At 32.0% G+C, this 21,621-nt stretch overlaps 1 protein-coding gene across 4 annotated transcripts in view; it reads left to right on the forward strand.

Moving 5' to 3' along the window:
- LOC129907296 (synaptojanin-1) overlaps nt 1-19,097 on the forward strand; it is a 62,199-nt gene extending 43,102 nt beyond the window's left edge. For 3 of the 4 annotated variants that reach the window (XM_055983431.1, XM_055983417.1, XM_055983440.1), the window contains exons 2-3: nt 37-3,712; nt 14,129-19,097. In XM_055983431.1, coding sequence (XP_055839406.1) covers nt 98-3,688 — 3,591 coding nt within the window. In that variant the 5' untranslated portion in view covers nt 37-97 and the 3' untranslated portion in view covers nt 3,689-3,712; nt 14,129-19,097. Of the gene's footprint in view, nt 1-36; nt 3,713-10,066 lie in introns of all 4 variants that reach the window. The other variant, XM_055983423.1, reaches the window with a different exon arrangement.
- Nucleotides 19,098-21,621: the final 2,524 nt, after the last annotated feature.

Below are 21,621 nucleotides of genomic sequence, written 5' to 3' on the forward strand. Positions count from 1 at the left end.
AAAAATGCCAAACTTGAACGTTTTCTTTTTTTTCAGATGATATAATTAATATCTTTCCGTTCGTTTGGAACAAGAAGAACGGAGAGCAAGCAACATAATGGCTATGTCAAAGATTTTTAGAATTTGGGAGAAGTCCGTTCCACCAAATCCTCATAGCGTTTTGTTGGAACATCGAACGAAATCAGACAGCATACTGTTTGAATCACATTCCGTAGCAAAATTAAGTTCGCAGGAATGTGAAACTGTTCGTAAGCAATACACAAAACTTTGTGATGCCTATGGCTGTTTAGGTGTACTACAACTGAATGCTGGCGAAAGTACTGTTCTTTTTTTAGTGATGGTTACTGGCTGCGTATCTACTGGAAAAATTGGGGATGCTGAAATATTCCGGGTTACCCAAACGCAATTCGTATCATTACAAACCCAAGTTCCACATGAAGACAAAGTCAGTGAAGTTCGAAAACTTCTTAATTCTGGTGTGTTTTACTTTTCGCATGCTGTAAACGCAAACAAACAATCGAGCAGTTGTTGCAAATTTGATATAACACTTTGTGCCCAAAGGCGACAGCAGACTTCTGAGACTGATAACAGATTTTTTTGGAATAGAATGCTACACATACATATGCTAAGGTATGGAATCGACTGCTCGGCATGGTTAATTAAAGTAATGTGTGGTTCAGTTGAAATTAGAACCGTTTACATTGGAGCTAAACAAGCCAAGGCTGCTATTATTTCTCGATTAAGCTGCGAACGTGCTGGTACTCGTTTTAACACACGCGGAACTAACGATGAAGGCCATGTTGCAAATTTTGTCGAAACAGAGCAAGTTATCTATGTAGACAATGATGTAAGTAGTTACGTACAAACCAGAGGATCAGTACCATTATTTTGGGAGCAACCAGGTGTGCAAGTAGGATCTCATAAAGTTAAGCTTTCGCGAGGTTTTGAAGCATCGGCTTCAGCTTTCGACCGACACATGCAAATAATGAAAGATCGTTATGGTCTTCAAATGATTGTTAACCTTCTTGGAACAAGCCAGATTGGCAGTAAAGAGGGTGAAGCAATGTTAAGCAATGAATTCCAGAGACACCATAATATGTCTAATCATAAAGAGGTTCCACATATAATCTTCGATTATCACCAAGAATGTCGAGGAAGTAACTTTTCAGCATTGTCTAAACTTAAATCTAGAATTGATGCATGTGGAGTCAATTTCGGCTACTTTTATGCAAGCAATAATAATATTATCCGTGAGCAAATAGGAACTATCCGCACAAACTGTCTTGATTGTTTAGATCGAACTAACTGTGTGCAAACATTTTTAGGACTCGAAATGCTCAATATTCAGATAGAATCTATGAGGCTTGGTGAAAAAAAGCAAAACTTATCGCGGTTTGAAGAAATCTTCCGACAAATGTGGGTGAACAACGGTAATGAAGTGAGTAAAATTTATGCCGGCACTGGAGCAATTCAAGGTGGTTCAAAATTAATTGATGGTGCTCGATCAGCAGCCAGAACTATTCAAAATAATTTGTTAGATAATTCCAAACAAGAAGCCATTGATGTTCTGCTTCTCGGATCAACATTAAGTTCAGAACTCGCAGATCGTGCACGAATACTTTTACCATCAAATATGTTACATGCACCAGTTACGGTTTTGAGGGAAATGTGCAAACGTTATAATGAATACATCAATATTAAAAATGTACGAGTTGCTGTTGGTACGTATAACGTGGCCGGGGGAAAAAATTTCCGGGCTGTTGACATGCAAAACTCTCTCAGAGAGTGGTTGCTGGATTCTTTTACCCAAAGTAGCTCAAAGGAACTGGTGCTTACAAATGAAGGTACTGAACAACCTGTAGACATTTATGCTATAGGTTTTCAGGAAATAGTCGACTTAAATGCAAGTAATATTATGGCTGCCAGTTCAGAAAATGCGAAGATGTGGACAGAAGAACTACAAAAATCTATATCTAGAGATAACAGCTACGTTTTACTTACATACCAGCAATTAGTGGGTGTTTGCTTATACATTTACATTCGTCCAGAGAAAGCTCCATACATTCGAGATTTAGCTATTGATTGTGTGAAAACTGGCTTAGGAGGGGCAACAGGCAATAAAGGAGCAAGTGCTATTCGTTTTGTGCTGCATGGCACCTCCATGTGTTTTGTGTGTGCTCACTTTGCTGCAGGACAGTCTCAAGTAAGTGAACGTAATGCCGACTACGCTGAGGTTACTCGAAGGTTAGCTTTTCCCATGGGGAGAACTCTAAAATCTCACGACTACGTTTTTTGGTGTGGTGACTTCAATTATCGAATTGATATGGACAAAGAAGAACTGAAAGAAGCGATTGAAATTGGAAGATTGGAAAGTGTTTTAGAGAACGATCAATTGCGAAAAGAACAAGAAGCTGGCAATGTGTTTAATGATTTTCTCGAGGGGGAAATAACATTCGATCCAACCTACAAGTATGATATGTTCAGCGAAATGTACGATACGAGTGAAAAAATGAGAGCTCCGGCTTGGACAGATCGAGTTTTATGGCGTCGGAGAAAAGCACTTGCCGAGTCTGAGGTAAGTGCCGACTGGAATCCGGGAAAACTTATTTATTATGGTCGTTCTGAACTTACTCAAAGTGACCATAGACCTGTCTTAGCTTTGATAGACTGTGAAGTAGTTATTATTGACAGCACCAAGCGAAAGAAAGTGTTCCAAAATGTAATAAATGACTTAGGTCCACCTGATTCTACAATCATAGTTCATGTGAATTCCAAAAACAACGATGAGACAAATGATGATCAATCACTTTATGATGAAAATGTTATGAACTTTATAATCCAACAACTATCGAAATTCGGAGAAGTTACCTTAGTGCGATACGTTGATGATACAATGTGGGTTACATTCCGTGATGGGGAATCAGCTTTGAATGCAGTAGCTCAGAAAACCGCAACAATTTGCGATCTTGAATTGAGTTTTGAGCTAAAATCTAAAAATTGGAATATTCTTGTTGATCAGGAAATTGCATTATGCACATCCAATACAATACCGCTGTGTGCTCATCCTCTAAAGAAACAATGTGATGATAGCTATGTACCAGAAATACCACAACGACCAAAACAACAACCGCCACGACCGCCAAATCGTCCACCTTTGCCATTGTCTCCTAAAAATACTCCACATAATTCTCCTCATCGTTTACCACATGCTGGTGTCATAAGTATTAGTCCCCAGATGCAACAGAAAGATGGTGAAGTTTTGTCAACGCCTCAGCAGCAGCAACAACGTCCTATCAGGCCACCAGCTTTAGCAGTTGCTGAAGCTATAGAAGAATTTCCTAATTCAGGATTTAATAAAGCTTCTAATGAAAAGCAAAATTGTTCACCGACTCATAATAACCAAAAATCTGTTGATGAGGTCTCTAATTTGGATGATATATATGAAGAAATTACCGTGAGCACAGAGTATTCTGCTGCAATGCCACATTTTACTCCACCAGTGTGCCCCGAAAGCTTAAAAGACGGAAATTGTTTCCCATTGCTATCAGCTGCAAGCGTTAAAAGCAGTATTGAAACAACTTTCAACAAAACGCAAAGAGCACTTCCGCCTTTGCCTAGTCGAAATCCGCCGCCAATTCCAAGCCGAAATACTGGTCCACCGCCATCTGCGCGGCCGAGTGATAAATAAACTTGATGTGAATCAAAGTATTAAGTAAGTTATGTTCCTTGATTATAAGTAAGTTAATATTTTAAAGTAATTAAATTCAACCTTTGATTTATGTTTAGTTAGTTTTCACATTATTTATGTCAATTGATTTGCAGCTGTAAAAAAAAAAATATTTTGAAAGCAAAAAGTAGAATATTTCAGTTTTTATTTTGCTTTTTATATTTATTTATTTTGACAGTTAAACGTAGCGTATATGTATAATATATTTATTTCATATCTTTCTTGGAACAGTTTGAAAACTTACATAGGGTGTTTTCATAAACGTCGGAAATCTGCGTTAGTGCAATCGTCTTTCTGCTTTGTTGCATTAATGAACACACCAACTGTGCAGAATGTTTGCAGGCCTGCGTAAGTACAATTTTCTGCAGTCATTGAGTAGTCAGGAAAAATATAAAAATTGACCACAGAATGAGTTTTGTTTAATAAGTAAAAAAATATTTACCTTTTCAGTTCCCGAAAATATTGTTTTTAAAAACACAGAAAAGAAGAGTGGGCATTTTGGCCCATTGGTGTAACACATTGAGACATACATCAAATGAAAGGTCTCGATGAGTGTACTATTTGTTTGTATGGGCACAAGTCTGTATCTAGTGCAGGGAAAGTGCAGTGATGCATTTTATGTTCAAAAATTTATGTAATGAAATTCAGAAAAGTATACATTTTGACTAAATGCTCAATTAAATTGATTCAAAAACAATACATAACTGTCTTGGAAGTTGAATTGGGCAATTCCATCACCAGTTTTCACCCATGATGCAATGCTTTTTTCGGTTTTTAGAACACTTTTTTATAGGACGTGTCTCTATTTTGTAACACATTGAGACATACTTCAAATGAAAGGTCTCGATGAGTGTATTATTTTTTTATATGGGCAAAAGTCTGTATCTCATGCAGGGAAAGTGCAGTACCTAATAAAACCTTGTTGGTTTTAAAATAATTTAAATATACGAAGGTTGTGACTAATTTTTCAAAAATGCAACTCAAACTATAAGTTATATTACTAATAAAATGCTGGTAGGTATTATGAATTTAAACTACAAACCATACAGATTTAGTGTTTTCTCCATCTTTTTTTGCTCTAAAAAAACAAACATGTAAAATAACCTTAAATACATTTTTCAATATAAAATGCACCAATGCACCTTCCACGAGGTAGAGTTTCGTGTCCATTTAAAGAAATAATGCGCTCATCAGTACCTTTCATTTGATGTAAGTCTCAATGTGTTACATTTATTTTTGAGCATAAAATGCACCACTGCACTTACCCTGCACGAGATAGAGTCTTTTGTCCATACAAAGAAAATATACGCTCATTGAGATCTTTCATTTGATGTGTGTCTCAATGTGTTACAAAAATGAGCCACGTCCCATACAAAAGTGTTCTAAAAACCGAAAAATGCATTGCATCATGGGTGAAAACTGGTGATGGAATAGCCCAATTGAACTTCCAACACAGTTATTATAATGTTTTTGAATCAACTTAATCGAGAATCTAGTCAAAATGTATAATTTTCTGAATTTTATTACATACATTTTTGAACATAAAATGCATAATAAAAACAACGAGTGGTTCGCATTTGAAACAAATTACACGGTGCGACACTGAAAATACACCCGAGAAATAACATAGTGTAGGCTGTTCGTATGGTCGAATAATGCATAAAAATATTTTTGTTATATTTTTGGAACCCTCCATTTTTTTTTTATTTACAAAAAACCATTTTTACAGACCTTACGATGTAATCTATCCATATTTCAGTCATTTTTCTAACAACTCTCAATATGTTATATGTTTTTGGAAAGAGGATTTCCAGATCTTTTGAATGATGTATATAAGTCTATTTTTTAAACAAATTAAGTGTAGGTTTTTATCCCACAAATCTTGAAAAAGTGATTTTTTTCCCAATTTTTTCAACTTTACCCAATTTTTTTTGCAAAATAAAACAAACAAAAAAATAAAGTAAGGTTATATTCTGAAAGAATATACATTTAGGCACAAATTGGCGTATTTTTTTATTGAATTTGACCAAAACTGCAGAATCTATGCTATTTTTTCGTAAATAGAAAATGTGGCTTTTCATGATGTGAATTGCAAGGTGCACAATAGGGTGTTCATTATTTTAAAATAATAAGAATGTCTATGCTCCTAGGATCTTATATGGTTGGAAATAAACTAAAAAAAATATTTTCCAAGTTTCAAGTCTCTAACTTATATCTAACCTGTGCCGCCAAGCGGTTGAAGTTTCTTATGGGAATAACATGGGGTTTCTTGGACCTTGTTCGATCAATTTTAAATTCCAGCCAAACCATTCGTTCAAAAAATTTAAAACTTTACAGACTCAAATTTAATAAGTGTAGCTATCATGTGAAAATTTTTCAGATTTGTAATTGTTAGCTTGGTAAAAAAAGTCATTTTTTCAGACTTTTTCAAAAATCGCTTTTTACCCGTTTAATGTCAAAAAATTAAAAAACATACATTTTTAAACACAAATAAGCGTAGAATGTATATTTAAAATTTATATTCAATTCAAAGTTATATAATTAATTAGTTTTTTTGTTTATTTACTACAGTACTTTTTCTTAAATCGGGAACACGTTTTTTGAATATCGATGTGACTTGAAGAATGAATACAAAACTAATTTTTTATATAACTATGAATTGAATTTGCATTTTAAATATACATGCTATGCTTATTTGTGAATAAAAATGTATGTTTTTTAAATTTTTTGCATTAAACGTGTAAAAAGCAATTTTTGAAAAAGTCTGAAAAAATGACTTTTTTTACCAAGCTAAATCTCTAAAATTATAACAATTACAAATCTGAAAAATTTTCACATGATAGCTACACTTATTAAATTTGAGTCTGTAAAGTTTTAAATTTTTTGAACGAATGGTTTGGCTGGAATTTAAAATTGATCGAACAAGGTCCAAGAAACCCCATGTTATTCCCATAAGAAACTTCAACCGCTTGGCGGCACAGGTTAGATATAAGTTAGAGACTTGAAACTTGGAAAATATTTTTTTTAGTTTATTTCCAACCATATAAGATCCTAGGAGCATAGACATTCTTATTATTTTAAAATAATGACCACCCTATTGTGCACCTTGCAATTCACATCATGAAAAGCCACATTTTCTATTTACGAAAAAATAGCATAGATTCTGCAGTTTTGGTCAAATTCAATAAAAAAATACGCCAATTTGTGCCTAAATGTATATTCTTTCAGAATATAACCTTACTTTATTTTTTTGTTTGTTTTATTTTGCAAAAAAAATTGGGTAAAGTTGAAAAAATTGGGAAAAAAATCACTTTTTCAAGATTTGTGGGATAAAAACCTACACTTAATTTGTTTAAACAATAGACTTATATACATCATTCAAAAGGTCTGGAAATCCTCTTTCCAAAAACATATAACATATTGAGAGTTGTTAGAAAAATGACTGAAATATTGATAGATTACATCGTAAGGTCTGTAAAAATGGTTTTTTGTAAATAAAAAAAAAATGGAGGGTTCCAAAAATATAACAAAAATATTTTTATGCATTATTCGACCATACGAACAGCCTACACTATGTTATTTCTCGGGTGTATTTTTTTTTTTTTATTTTGTAGCACAGTGTTATCGATGAAAAAAAAATATTTTTAATCAGGGTGTTCAAAAAAGTTTTTTTCGCGTTTAAAAAAATTAATTTTAGTACACAGAAAGTTTTTTAATTGTTTTCTTTTTTTTTGCTATAGTAATATTAAATTCATATCAAATTATATAAATTGAATTTAGTTAAAATTCAAGCCTAAATGTAAAATATACCATTTTTCTGAGCCCCCTAAATCCGAAAATACGTACCCAATTTTACATTATATTTCATAAACCATGTTTCTCTGCCGTGAAAATTATTTTTTTTTTTTTTTCAATTAAATAAAAAAAAAATTTGAACCACCCTAATGAAATTTTTTTTTAAACTTTAATTTGGTCAAAATATTATCCACGTAGAATTTTTTAGAATTCCACAAGCAACTGTCGAAGTTAACATTTAGAGCCACCCTAATACGAAAAAAAAAACAAATTAAACTCATCATATCAAAAACACGATTTAGAAATTTTCTGTCATTAAAATTTAAATTTTTGGAAAAATGAAAAAAGAATCATTTTTTGCACCACCCTAGTTAATACTTTTGCTTTTCAATATTTTTTTTAAATTTACATTAATTAACAATAAAACCATCGAATCAAGAGCCAAATAAATTTCTTCGTGAGTTCTGCAGCAATCAAATTTTGGCTGCGCAATCTGCCCGACGTTGACGACATAATGACGTTTATGAAGAGCAGTACTGCAGATGGACTAATGTCGTTTTCTTTCACTGCAATGAGAGTACCCTTTTAGTACTTATTTTTGCACTTTTGAAGGTTTTATGTTCTTTGACGCCACAAAAGTGTAAAAAAAATTACTCCGGAGTAATTTCAGTACTACGGAGTACCCCGGATTTACTCCACATTTTTAGTCAGATCTACACCGATTTGCACACACACTTATGAATTTGAAGTTTGACATTTTAAAATTTTGTTTGAAAAGTGAAAAATGCGAAAAGTTTTTCTTTCAAACTCTTTTGTTATTAACAAAAACAACCATTATGATTATATTTTTGACTGTATTATATTCCGCCAGATATATTTTTTCCATTTTTTTCGTTAATTCTTCACTTTTTCCAAAATGAAATTGAAAACCGAATAAAAAAAATTTTCAGCCATTGCTCTTCATCAATAAAAAAAAATCCTGTGCCAGATAAAAAAAAAATCCCATTTTTTTCTGCGATGATGGGATATTTTTATTTTACAATTATCAAACTAAGGGTGTGTGTCAATTAGGCTGAAAAAACCGATCAGAAGTATAATGAAAAATATACCAAAAGTAAAATTAAGTCCGCTTCTACACGAAGACGCAAAGCGCGAGACGCACATAAGAGCAAGGGAGAAATAAAGTTCGAAAAAAAGGGAAGGAAGATTTTTTACCGTGAGTCTCCGGTAAAAATTTTGTGACTCTTTTTGACGTTTCTCTTTGATATTGTTCTTTTTTTTTTTTGCTGTTCTTCTTTATTTTATTTCGTCGGTCGCGGAGTCTGCTTCGTCGGTTGTGTATTATTTGCGTGTATAGTAACGTTTTTAATTTATTAAATTTTCGTTGCACATGGACCCCACTGGAGTTGTTTTTTTTTTGTATATTTTAGTGTGTTTTTTTTTTTTTTTTTTGAATTAAAATAGGTACGTAGTCTGCTTCTACACGAAGACGTAGACGCACAAGGTGCACATAATAGCAAAGGAGAAATCGATCTTTCTCTCTCCCTTGTTCTTATGTGCATCTTGTGCGACTACGTCTTCCTGTAGAAGTCGTCATACGAAAACAAGAACAAAATAAAATCAAAGAAAATAGCTGTCAAATTTGAGTCTTCAAAAAATACTACATGTAGAAGCGCGCGACGCACCGACACGAAAATCAAAAGGAAATTCGAACATAATTTCTGCGCCTTGCATCTTCGTGTAGAAGCAGACAACAAACGCTTATTATGCTTCATATGTTATCAATATTAATTTTTTTTTTTTCAATTCATAAAATTTTTCCCTAGGCCTGTTATCACTATTTTTTTCAAGGAAATTATCCATTTTGGCCTTGTCACACACACAATTACAAAAAAAAAATACTCTCATTATGTTCTTTCACTCTAGAAAAAGGAGTAGTCCGATCGCAGATCTGACTTTTGAACACGACTAACGCAGGCCTAAGTTAGGCCGACGTTTATGAAAACACCCATACTTAAAGCCTAAAGTTTACAATGCAGTGCTGCCAGGCATTTAAGAGTTCATTCCAGATTGATGCCTGCAATTCGATCGAAAGTGAATCACTTTTCAATTTCACGTGAAATGATATAACATGTTCTACATTTTGATCGATTTTGAAAACTTCGATTATCATCCATTTTTATTTTGTTTGTAAAGTGAAATTACTGCTGCTTTGAACATTAATGCAATATTATTGGCAATTTTGAAGGAAAAAAGGAAGCAGAATTCAAAAGCAAAAACAAGAAAATATAATAGATTTAGCGGAATTAATGACACAATTAAAAAAAATTGAAGCGTTAAAGGCTTAATTTGTATGTATATTGAGGTAGTATTAATGGCATTCCAATGTAGAGTATTAAACAGTGCACTGCCCAGTGAGCCGAAAAAATCTTTCCCAAAAAAGATTTCATGTCATATGTTTTTACCTAGGTCTTTTATAGTTATAGGTTAACTAATAAATACTAATTACGGAACTAATACAAATATATGTTTTTTGTTTCATAGTTTGCATAAAGATGCACAGTAATAAAAATACTCCAATTTCACGAAGCAGAAGCAATTCAATTCGATCAATTTAAAACTACAAAATGCCGTCGACACAGTCAGAGCTTGGACCGAAAAATGGCGTATCAAACTCAATGAAACAAAATCTTCACATATAAACTTTACAAATAAAAAGATAAACAATATTCCAATATTCATTAATAACACTGGTCTACAAAATTTAATTTTTTTTTGGTGCGGGCACTTAAATATACTTTTCTATAGGTCTTTGATGTGCTGAACTCGAATCTGAAGTCAGAAATATCCCATCAGCTCCCGTTTTTGAAATATTACTGTTTGAAAGTTAAAAAAAATCGTGTTTTGACTTATTTTGAAGTTAACAAGATTTTCCCCACATGAACCAAAATATACATTTCTGAAGGTTTCAGGTGTGCTGAACTCGAATCCGAAGTCAAAAATATCCTAGCAGCTCACGTTTTTGAAATGTTTTTGTTAGAAAATGTAAAAAAATGTTTTTTTACTACTTTTGGTGCTATGCCTTAATTTGAAGAAAATTTTTTTAAATATAAATCATAACGGTTTCTATAAGAACTATTTTCGTTCTTCCAAGACCCGTTTAAATCTTTGCAATATCTTTTTTACTGCGCGAGATATCTTAAAATGAAGTAAGAATGTTTGGCTTAATTTATAAAAAAAGGAGATGAAAACGTGATACATTACAATAAGCCATAAAACTGACGATATCTCGAACAATAAAAAAGATATCGAAAAGATTTAAAAAATTCTTGAAAGAAGGAAAACAGTTCTTACAGAAACCGTAATAAATTGTATTTAAAAAAAATTTCTTCACATAAAAGCATAACCTCAAAAGTAGTTATGTTTGCATCTTCTAACGGTAATATTTCAAAAACGGGAGCTGATAGGATGTTTTTGACTTCAGATTCGAGTTCAGCACAACAAAAACCTTTAGAAAAGTATATCTTAGTCTCGGCACCAAAAACGTTGTTGACTTGTCTAATCAAGCTGTACCTTACGCCAATACGGCCAAATACCTTGGAATGACTTTGGATGCAAAGCTAAAGTGGAAAGAGCACATCAAAGCACTAAACTTGAAATATAGAAAAATGTACTGGTTACTTGGTAACAACTCTGATTTATCAACCCAAAACAAAATAATGCTGTATAATCAAGTACTAAAGCCTGTTTGGACCTATGGTATCCAATTATGGGGCTGTACAAAGAAAACAAATACCGGAATCATCCAAAAATTGCAAAATAAAGTCCTTCGTGGAATAGTTAATGCACCTTGGTACATAAGAAATAGCGATCTACATCGTGACTTACAAATAGAAACGGTTACAGAAGTTGTTAAAAAATACGCTGTATCGCATAATCAGAGACTGCAAAGTCATACCAATTCTGAAATGGTGTCTGTCTTGAAACCATGTTCGGAGATTAAGAAGAACCAAGCCTCATGAGCTTATGGTCTAAAAAAAACATGGGAAAATATTAAAAGTTTAAACTTCCCCCAAAGTGATTTTACAAAGTTAAGAAAGAAAAATCTGGGGTGGAATCGTGTAAGCAGATTTTTGATAGTTGACTGTCAAATTCAAGAAAATTCGTCTGTGTAAGATGATAGTCAAAAGTGACTATCATATTTTTTTGACTTTTTCAGCTGACACCTATTTAGGTGTCAATTTGATACAATTTAACATTTGTAGCATATTTTTTCTTGGTTTTCGTGGTGCTTTTACTTTGTTTGGGAAAAATGAATATTTTTGTGTATTTAAAGCCTACATAATTAAAATAAAGTAAATGAATATGAAATAGAAAATAGAAGAGTCAGACTTGAGGAACAACTTAAATTATATTTTACCTCCCAGACTCAAAGTAATGTAATGTACACAAAAAAAAATACATAATTTCAAAATAATATTTTGTGTATTTAATAGACTCGTACAAAATTTTCGAATAAAATAAGAAACTTTTTTGAATGTATTCAACATTTTGGATATGCCATCTGAATTGAAAGTTTATACAATATTGTGTGGGATTCTTTTTAAGCGATCCTTTTCGAGTTTTGTTTGCTAGGTAGATATTAAAGTTATAAATTATTATTTTAAGCGTTTTCAAAAATATTAACTTACGTTTTTAATAAATTGTCTTCTCAATTATTGTAGCTATGGAAGTGAAAAACTGAAACTCTTCATCGGTTATTTTGAAATTTACTGACGTTTGACAGATGTCAAACCCAAGTGATACCAAGTAAACCAACATTAAAAATGATCCCAAAACGATCACCTTACACAGATGAAAAATAGTTGACTATCAAATTTGATAGTAAAAAATATGATAGTCAAATATCATTTTAGCCGATTCCACCCCTGATGTCGATCTATCAAGATTGGTCCTGATAAAGAGGTGGTTTTAGTGGTTAAGAGTCCCACACTCCTTGGTGTCGAATACTGCCAAGTGTCTTTTGAAGATTTCCTCCCGTCAAAAAAAAAATTTCGATCAGAAAATGTAATTCACCGAAATGCAGATCAAGTAATTTCACTTCCGGGATGTGAACTCACAAAAAAATGAAATTCAGAACACCGGCATGTAGTCCAGTAATTTTAGGTTTTATCTGCGGAAAAATTCCTACTGGGCTGAATTTTGGTATACAGCTTAATGACGGCTTTGTTATGAAGATGTGAAAAATCGACATTGATATCGTGTCCGCGTTAAGAGTTATAGGGGTCAAAAGGTCACAAAAACTGGTTTTTCACGATTTTCAGCAAAACGGTAAGTCTTATCAAAAAATTTTCAATGCTAGAATTGTAGACCAGATTATTATATATAAAAAGTGTCATGAAACTTTTTTTCCTAAGACCCACCGTTTCTTAGGTATAACGATTCAAAAAGTTGAAGTTAGTTGTAATCGTCATAATCCTATTCCTGAAAAAAAAACTCCTAACTGAAAAGTTCCTGAAATTTCATTATTTTTTTAGCTTGAATTTCGTTCCTCAACTGTTAAGAATATGGGGAAACCAAAAAAAAATGGAAATTTTCGCCATTTTTCCGATTGGGGCCCTTCTCCCGAAACCATTTCCCTGGGAATTTTTGTTTAGAATATGTCTGAAAATATACAGGGTGTGCAATAGAGAATGGACAACCCTAAAACGGCTTATAGCTACACTTATGATTGTTCTAAAAACAGATAGAAAAAAGTTCTATCGCAACCAGTTCATAAAATATGGACTTTTTTTCGTTCAGTGTATTTTAAATTTTATCATCTTATGTTTTCGTTCACTACAACCACGAATGAATGAATTTTATTTATTTCTTTTTTTATAATTTTCTATAATAATTGGATGAGTACATAAACACTTTAAAAATTTCATAGCTATTGCACATTTTCGTAAAAAAAATTTTGAAATCTGTTTTTTGATGCAAAATGTAAAAAAAGTATTTTATGAAAAATTTTAAACACCTGTGGTATAAAATAAATCTATAGAAACCTAGGTGGCCATCTTTCTTAAAAATATTCTCCTTATACCAGAATATTTTTAAGAAAGTTGGCCACCTAGGTTTCTAACTCTTAACGTGGACACGATATCAATGTCGATTTTTCACATCTTCATAACAAAGCCGTCATTAAGCTGTATACCAAAATTCAGCCCAGTAGGAATTTTTCCGCAGATTGGGCTTAAAAATGACTAAAATGACTGGGCTAATGAAAACTTATTTGATTGGACAATTTTGAAATTGGGAATCCTAAACTAAATAATGACAAGGAGAGAAGAGTTTCTTTTATCTACAACTGAAATTTTTGTTTTTTACAGAAATCATATACACTCTTGTAGTTAACTTGTAGTCTTATGTAAAAGGCAACTGATGTTCGCATTTTAATTATAGCTTTTATTTGTTAATATAAATGAATTTATGAAATTAATTCAAAAACCGCCTTGTGTTTAATTGTCGTATAAACTTGTGGCTTGTTAATTTTTTTTTTAAATCAAATTAAATTTATATAAGTAAAAATAACTGACGACAAAAACATTTCTTTTTTATTTTCAGTTTCCTACTGTATGTGAATAAATACTTAATGCTTAGTATCTAACGGCTATGTGATTAACATTGTCTTTAATCTTAATGCAAATCAAAATCTGGTAGATGTCTTCTAGTTCAGCCTGGGTGTAATGATGATTTGAAAACAAAACGACACTATCAAAAATGAAGAAACAACCTAAAATGAAGATTTACTTATTAAAAACAAATTTTAATCAATGTCAATGCAAAGCAAACTTTGGTAGATGTGTCTTAGTTCAAAAACATATAGGTATTACAGTTAGAAAAAAAAGTTGATTTGAAAATGAAAGATCATTTTTTGTGATGTTAATTAATCTTAACCGAGCACACACATTCAGAGTACGCAGATGTACCTAAGCTTTTAATGCGCGTCTTATGCCGATTTCCTTTCAACAAAATTAAAATCGATCTCAATGCGTTTTACGTGAAATAAAAAAAAATTTCAGCTGTTAAAAATTTAATGAGCTCTGGGACCCGGTTAAAATTTAGGTTAATTTTTTTTTGTAAATGGTTTTGTTTTTATTAAAAAGGAGTATCTTAGCAGAAAAGAGGTAGAGAAAAATGTATGTCGTTTTCTTTCACTCTATTAAGGAGTAGGGGAGAGTGGGGCACTTTTGAACACGGTGCACATTTGAACACTGCATATAAAATTTAAGTTTATCACTCTTTTTTAGAAGTTATTCGATATTTGAACCCGTTAACACCATATCCATAAACGTCAATGACTTTCCTTGGTTATCTCAGATGGCTTTCAGATTTATAGGTGGAAGGTGTTTTTATAATGGTTTTGCATTATTTCAGTTTTTTAGTTGTAAGAGTTTAAAAAAAATTTGGTGCGTGATTTCAAAACGCAATAAAATTTTTGTTAATGGTTAATTCATTTTAAACTAATTCACGGTGAATTTTTGAATGAATATATTAATGTTAAATATTTATTCAACAATTCATGTCGTTGACACTGTTGGGGCAGTTTTGAAAAAGTATGTTGGGGCACTTTTGAACATGTTCAAAACCGCAACCAGCAGTTTGTATCAGATATTTTAAGGAAACTTTAATCTGTTTCATTTAAAAAATCGTAATGTTCTTATAAATAGAATAATGAAACTATCAATTGTGGGCAAAATTTAGGAAAAAAATGGAAATATGTACAACATTTTTGAAGATTGAAAAAAAAATTATTGAATTCTTCAAGTTCTGTGAGTACTAGACTGATCTCGATGAGAACTCGATTATATACCGCTTAAGCGGTATAGAAATTAAAGTCAAGCTGCTTACACCAATTAACGCTCCTGGTATATGCAGAGCATCCGCTTTGTTAACATTTAGGAAACATTTGCATTTAATGTCTGGAAATATAGGTTGACCACAAAATAAATCTATTTTACTCTGAGAAGCATAAATGGTATGAATTCCATTTTTCTAAGTTATGTTTTAAATGAATTTTTCTTGTTTTTTGTTTTTCTTTTCAACTAATAAATGTGATAACTATAGTTTAAATTTAAAGGTTATTTTTTCAGAGTTTTTATTATTTTTTGGTTCCTTGAATATGATCTAATAATTAATTTTGAGTTTGTGTATGTTCTTATTGTTCTTATTAAAAAACTAATAAAAAGTTAAGTTTTATTTATTCATTACAACGAAACTAATACTGCTGTTCAAAATTGCCCCTTCCATGTTCAAAGCTGCCCCATACATGGGGCACTTTTGAACATAAGAGCCCATATTGGTTAAACATCAAAATTTAATATAAATATTTCGTATTACTAACCAAATGTTATTTGAAATCGAAGTTCAATGTTAGTAAAATTTACAGTTTTCATTCAAGCAGCTGCGAAAGCAATAAGTGTTCAAATGTGCCCCACTCTCCCCTACTCTAAATTTTTACTCCTTTTTCTGGAGTGATAGAACATAATGAGAGCAATTTTTTTAAATTGTGTGTGTGACAAGGCAAAATAGATAATTTCTAGGAAAAAAATAGTGATAGCAGGCCTAGGGAAAAATTTTATGAATTAAAAAAAAAAAAAAATAATATTAATAACACATATGAAGCATAATACTGCCCATAATCTCTCCAAGGCTCTAACTACAAAATTTTCGATTTTGATTTGTTAGCATATTTGGAGTTAGGGCATTGTCTCTGAATTATTCTCATTGTTTTTTTTAGCCTAGGTCTTCAAATAAGTTAGAAAATTCAAAATGTACTTTTGGTTTTTTTCATTTTTAAATGCAAATTGCGATATTAAATTAAGTGTTTCGCTCTATAACTCAGAAGTAAGAAAAGTGTAGTTAGTCTGCTTCTACATGAAGACGCACGGCGCAGAAATTATCTTCGAATTTCCTTTTGATTTTCCCTTCGGTGCGTCGCGCGCTTCTACACGTAGTATTTTTTATAAGACGCAAATTTGACAGCTATTTTTTTTATTTTATCTTGTTCTCGTTATCGTATATATTTTTATTTGAAAAAAAGCACCAAAATATACAAAAAACAACATCAGGGGACTCTATGTGCAACGAAAACATTTAAATAAATTTATAAAAGTTACTATACACCCAAATAGTATACATCCGACGAAGCGAACTCTGCCACCGACGAAATCAATTAAAGCAAAACAGCAAAAAAAAAAAGAACAAGATCAAAGAGAAACGTCAAAGTGAGTCTCAAAATTTTCGACCGGAGACTCACAGGGTAAAAAATCTTCCATCCCTCTTTTTCGAACTTTCTTTCTCCCTTACTCTTCATTGAATCTTGACTTTTACGTCTTCGTGTAGAAGCAGACTTAGTCTGCTTTTACATGAAGACGCAAGGCGCAGAAATTATCTTCGAATTTCCTTTTGATTTTCCCTTCGGTAAGTCGCGCGCTTCTACACGTAGTAATTTTTATAAGACGCAAATTTGACAGCTATTTTTTTTATTTTATATTGTTCTTGTTTTCGTATCTATTTTTATTTTAAAAAAAGCACCAAAATATACAAAAAATAACATCAGGGGGCTCTATGTGCAACAAAAACATTTAAATAAATTAATAAAAGTTAGTATACACCCAAATAATATACATCCGACGAAGTGAACTCTGCCACCGACGAAATCAATTAAAGCAAAACAGCAAAAAAAAGAACAAGATCAAAGAGAGACGTCAAAATGAGTCTCAAAATTTTCGGCCGGCGACTCACAGGGTAAAAAATCTTCCATCCCTCTTTTTCGAACTTTCTTTCTCCCTTACTCTTCATTGAATCTTGACTTTTGCGTCTTCATGTAAAAGCAGACTTAGGGCCTTTACGAGATTATGGTCAGATTAAGCGTTCGTTGATAAGTCTGCTTTTACATGAAGACGCAAAAGTCAAGATTCAATGAAGAGTAAGGGAGAAAGAAAGTTCGAAAAAGAGGGATGGAAGATTTTTTACCCTGTGAGTCGCCGGCCGAAAATTTTGAGACTCATTTTGACGTCTCTCTTTGATCTTGTTCTTTTTTTTGCTGTTTTGCTTTAATTGATTTCGTCGGTGGCAGAGTTCACTTCGTCGGATGTATATTATTTGGGTGTATACTAACTTTTATTAATTTATTTAAATGTTTTTGTTGCACATAGAGCCCCCTGATGTTATTTTTTGTATATTTTTGTGCTTTTTTTAAAATAAAAATAGATACGAAAACAAGAACAATATAAAATAAAAAAAATAGCTGTCAAATTTGCGTCTTATAAAAATTACTACGTGTAGAAGCGCGCGACTTACCGAAGGGAAAATCAAAAGGAAATTCGAAGATAATTTCTGCGCCTTGCGTCTTCATGTAAAAGCAGACTAAGTCTGCTTCTACACAAAGACGCAAGGCGCAGAAATTATCTTCGAATTCCCTTTTGATTTTCATTTCGGTGCGTCGCGCGCTTCTACACGTAGTATTTTTTTGAAGACGCAAATTTGACAGCTATTTTCTTTGGTTTTATTTTGTTCTTATTTTCGTATGACGACTTCTACAGGAAGACGTAGACGCACACAGAACAAGAATGTGGAGTAAATCCGGGGTACTCCATAGTACTAAAATTACTCCGGAGTAATATTTTTTTTTACACTTTTGTGGCGTCAAAGACCACAAAACCTTCAAAAGAGCAAAAATAAGTACTAAAAGGGTACTCTCATTGGAGTTAAAGAAAACGACATTAAACAACGACATCACCTCAATAATGTCAAAAATTTAACAGAGGTTAAATATTTAACCTAATTCTAGTACGTAGATCTGGAAAAATCTAGGACGCTGCTCATGCAAAACGAAAAATACCATAAAAAATGTCAAAACGAAATCATAAATGAAAAACTGTGTTCGAATATTCGTTATGCGGCGATCAGAAATTGAAAATTTTACCAGTTTAATTGTAGAAGCCGTCATCTCTTTTGCATACAAATAATTGCCGGGACACTAATGGTGAGCATTTCTGAGATGTCTTTTATTTTTTTTGGTTTTGAAATTTGTGATATTTTAAAATAAAATGTTTTCCTTGAGATTTCGCAGACATTTTTTGCCAAGCGTCGCGTCGTGGCTCGTGGAGACCTAAGAATAAGAAGAACTTCTTATTCTTAGGTGGAGACCGACGGAAATTTTGTTTTGCTTAAGCAGCGTACCTACTATAGCCCTGTTCCTTTTGGAGGTGGCAAAGTCCTACTAGTAGTTTACTAGCGATTTTCAATGGAACGCACTTTCAACAATTTCAATACAAATCGTATCTACTCGGGAAGAAGAGCAGAGCAAAGAGAAAGGAATACCTAGAGACGCGACTTCGGTTGGTTTTTCTTTTCCACCCTACAAGCTGCAATGGAAAAAAACTCCACAGTGCTTATATGTGGTAGTTTTCCCGTGCATTTTAAATGGTACCAACACATTCAACTGTGGATTTTTGTCCAAACGAATTTAAGTGCTCAATTAGACTAATAAATCCATAAAATGTATACATTAAATACAAAAGACGAACCTTTATTTTTATTTCTTTACATATTTATTGAAAGGTGTGTGTCTTGTCTAGAGTAAGCTATTTAAGCTAAATCCAGTTCATACGCAAACCAAAATCATGATTAAATTCAAAACACAAACCTGTTTGTGAGGGCATCTACTGTCGAAAGGAAGATATTAACGCTTTATACCTTTCTCACGTATTCACAGATAGGAAAACAAGAGAAAAATAAGAGAGATGTATTATCTGAATTTAAATTAAATATATATGGAGCCATAGAGGAAGGAATACCTAGAGAGCCGACTCGTACCCCCCTTGCCTAAAACACCCAAAAGTTTAATTTCAGATAATTGGTATACATCTCTCTTATTTTTCTCTTGTTTTCCTAGCTGGTATAATGCGTTTAATACCTTTCCCTCGCCACTAGATGCCCTCACTTTGTGCCCTAGGTTTGTGCTTTGAATTTAAACATGATTGTGGTTTCTGTATGAACTTGATTGAGCTATCTGAACTTAATAGTGAGGCAGCTTAGCTTTAAAAAAGAGTTCAATCGTGCACTTTGTGATAAAAGCATGAAATTAACATCGTTGGTAGTACTCAATATAAGAGTTATTTTGAGATATTGGGCCACCTTGTATTCCATCCGGAAGGGTAGATACAAGACTTTTTCTGTGTTGCGCTCGATTTGTTGCAATAGGCAATGACACATTTGTATTAATATGATGCATGATTTCGAGGTATTTTCTAACGCCCGATCGAAAGAAGTCAATATCAAAATGTCTAGACCATCATGTAAAAAGTTATTGGACTCTTTATGAATTGTCAGAATATTACCAAGTACTCCTTGAAAAAAAGTGGTAGGTTGATAAAATTTCGTGTGGAAAAAAATAGTAAAATATGACCATCAAAAGATTTCAGGTCAAAGGGTGTTTTTTTTTTTTAGCGAGAAAGAACACTTTTGAAATGGTACCATTGCAGCACATGGAAAATTTTTGCATTTTTTTGAACCGCATATATATTTTATAAATCATATAACAATCAAAAATAATCAAAAAATGAATTATATTTACCATGGAATATTGAATTTTCATGCAAAACTTAAATTGCTTGCTTTTATTTTTTATTAAATTTTCATACAAATTGATCTTTTGAAGGAGTGAGGTGCAAAAGTAAAAGTATGAAAAATAATTGTGCAGTTTGTGATAAAAGGATCAAATTAATAGGATTGTTAATACAATATATAACCCTCATTTTAAGATATTGGGTCACTTAATATTTCACCTTAAAGCTAGAGAATCCATGGGCGGCGAGCACCCCAGACATAGTAAGAGAAATTCTCAGGTAAGTTTTCAGGTGTTATCAATGAAAAAAGTTGATCAATTCAGGGTTAATCCAATACTGTATCACTTTATTGTATCCTTACTTAAGTCTGAATGTTTAAAAAATAATTGAAGAATGGTTAATGTTTCATAAATTAATTTATCAACAAGTCCAGCCACGTAAAAACAGAAAATAAAGAGGTTTTTTTAGAAAAAAGTAGTTTTGGTTTTTTGTTAATCTCTCGAAAATTACAAGATATTTTTTGAATCGGGTTTTCTGTTTATGTTTAAAAATAAATAAGAGCATCGAATTTTAAAAACTAAATTAGTTACATAAAATTTTGAAAAAAATTAGTTTGAAATTTTTTTTTCCAATTATTTTTTCAAAATTTTGATTTTAAACATTAATTTTTCAAAAACTATGCCATTAAATGGCTTTGTTTAAAATTTTTGTAAAAGACTAGGGGTTTGGCTTTACAAAAAGTTAGTATTTTTTAGTATTTAGTATTTATTTATTTATTCATCAATCAGACAAAAATATCTTACAGACTACTTGATAATAACTTACATAAATAAAAATACATATAATGGGTAGGGTAAAACTATACAATACGCCCCACTTTTTTTGAATCTTCAATAAAACAAAAAAAATAAGGGAAAATAATAGTTTTTTTGGTCAATATAAAAAGTTAGTCTTTTTTCTTACTTTTGGCATATTAATATGTAGTAAAATATGTTAGCATATATTCAGCCCTATCGAGGTATCCGTTCGGAGAAATTTTTTTTCCGATTTGTTCGAAATCGGAGAATTTTCTATCGAGGTATCCGTTCCGATTGTCATATCGGAGATTTTTGAATTCAATCGGAAATTCTCCGACATAAAATAGTTGCGGAATATTTTAAGAAAATTGGAAACTTCACAGAAAAAAATATAAATAATATGTAAATGTAAATATAGTTTTGATATTTTAGTGCAGGTTAATAAAAAATACGCTGACACAAGTGTCAAATTATTGCGATTGTATACTTTATTTTTTTTTTATTCAGAAGTGGATACCTTGATAGAAATCTAAGTTCCGATCGGGACGGGCTATCGTTTCGGAAATTTCTCCGAACGGATACCTCGATAGGCCTGATTATATATAAATCGTTTAAGAAAAGTTCAAGTGGGGCGTTTCTTAAGCATATAGCGAATAAAAAAAAAATGTTGATGAGTATTTTACTT

This window comes from Episyrphus balteatus, chromosome 1 (assembly GCF_945859705.1).
Source record: "Episyrphus balteatus chromosome 1, idEpiBalt1.1, whole genome shotgun sequence".
NCBI lineage: Eukaryota > Metazoa > Arthropoda > Insecta > Diptera > Syrphidae > Episyrphus > Episyrphus balteatus.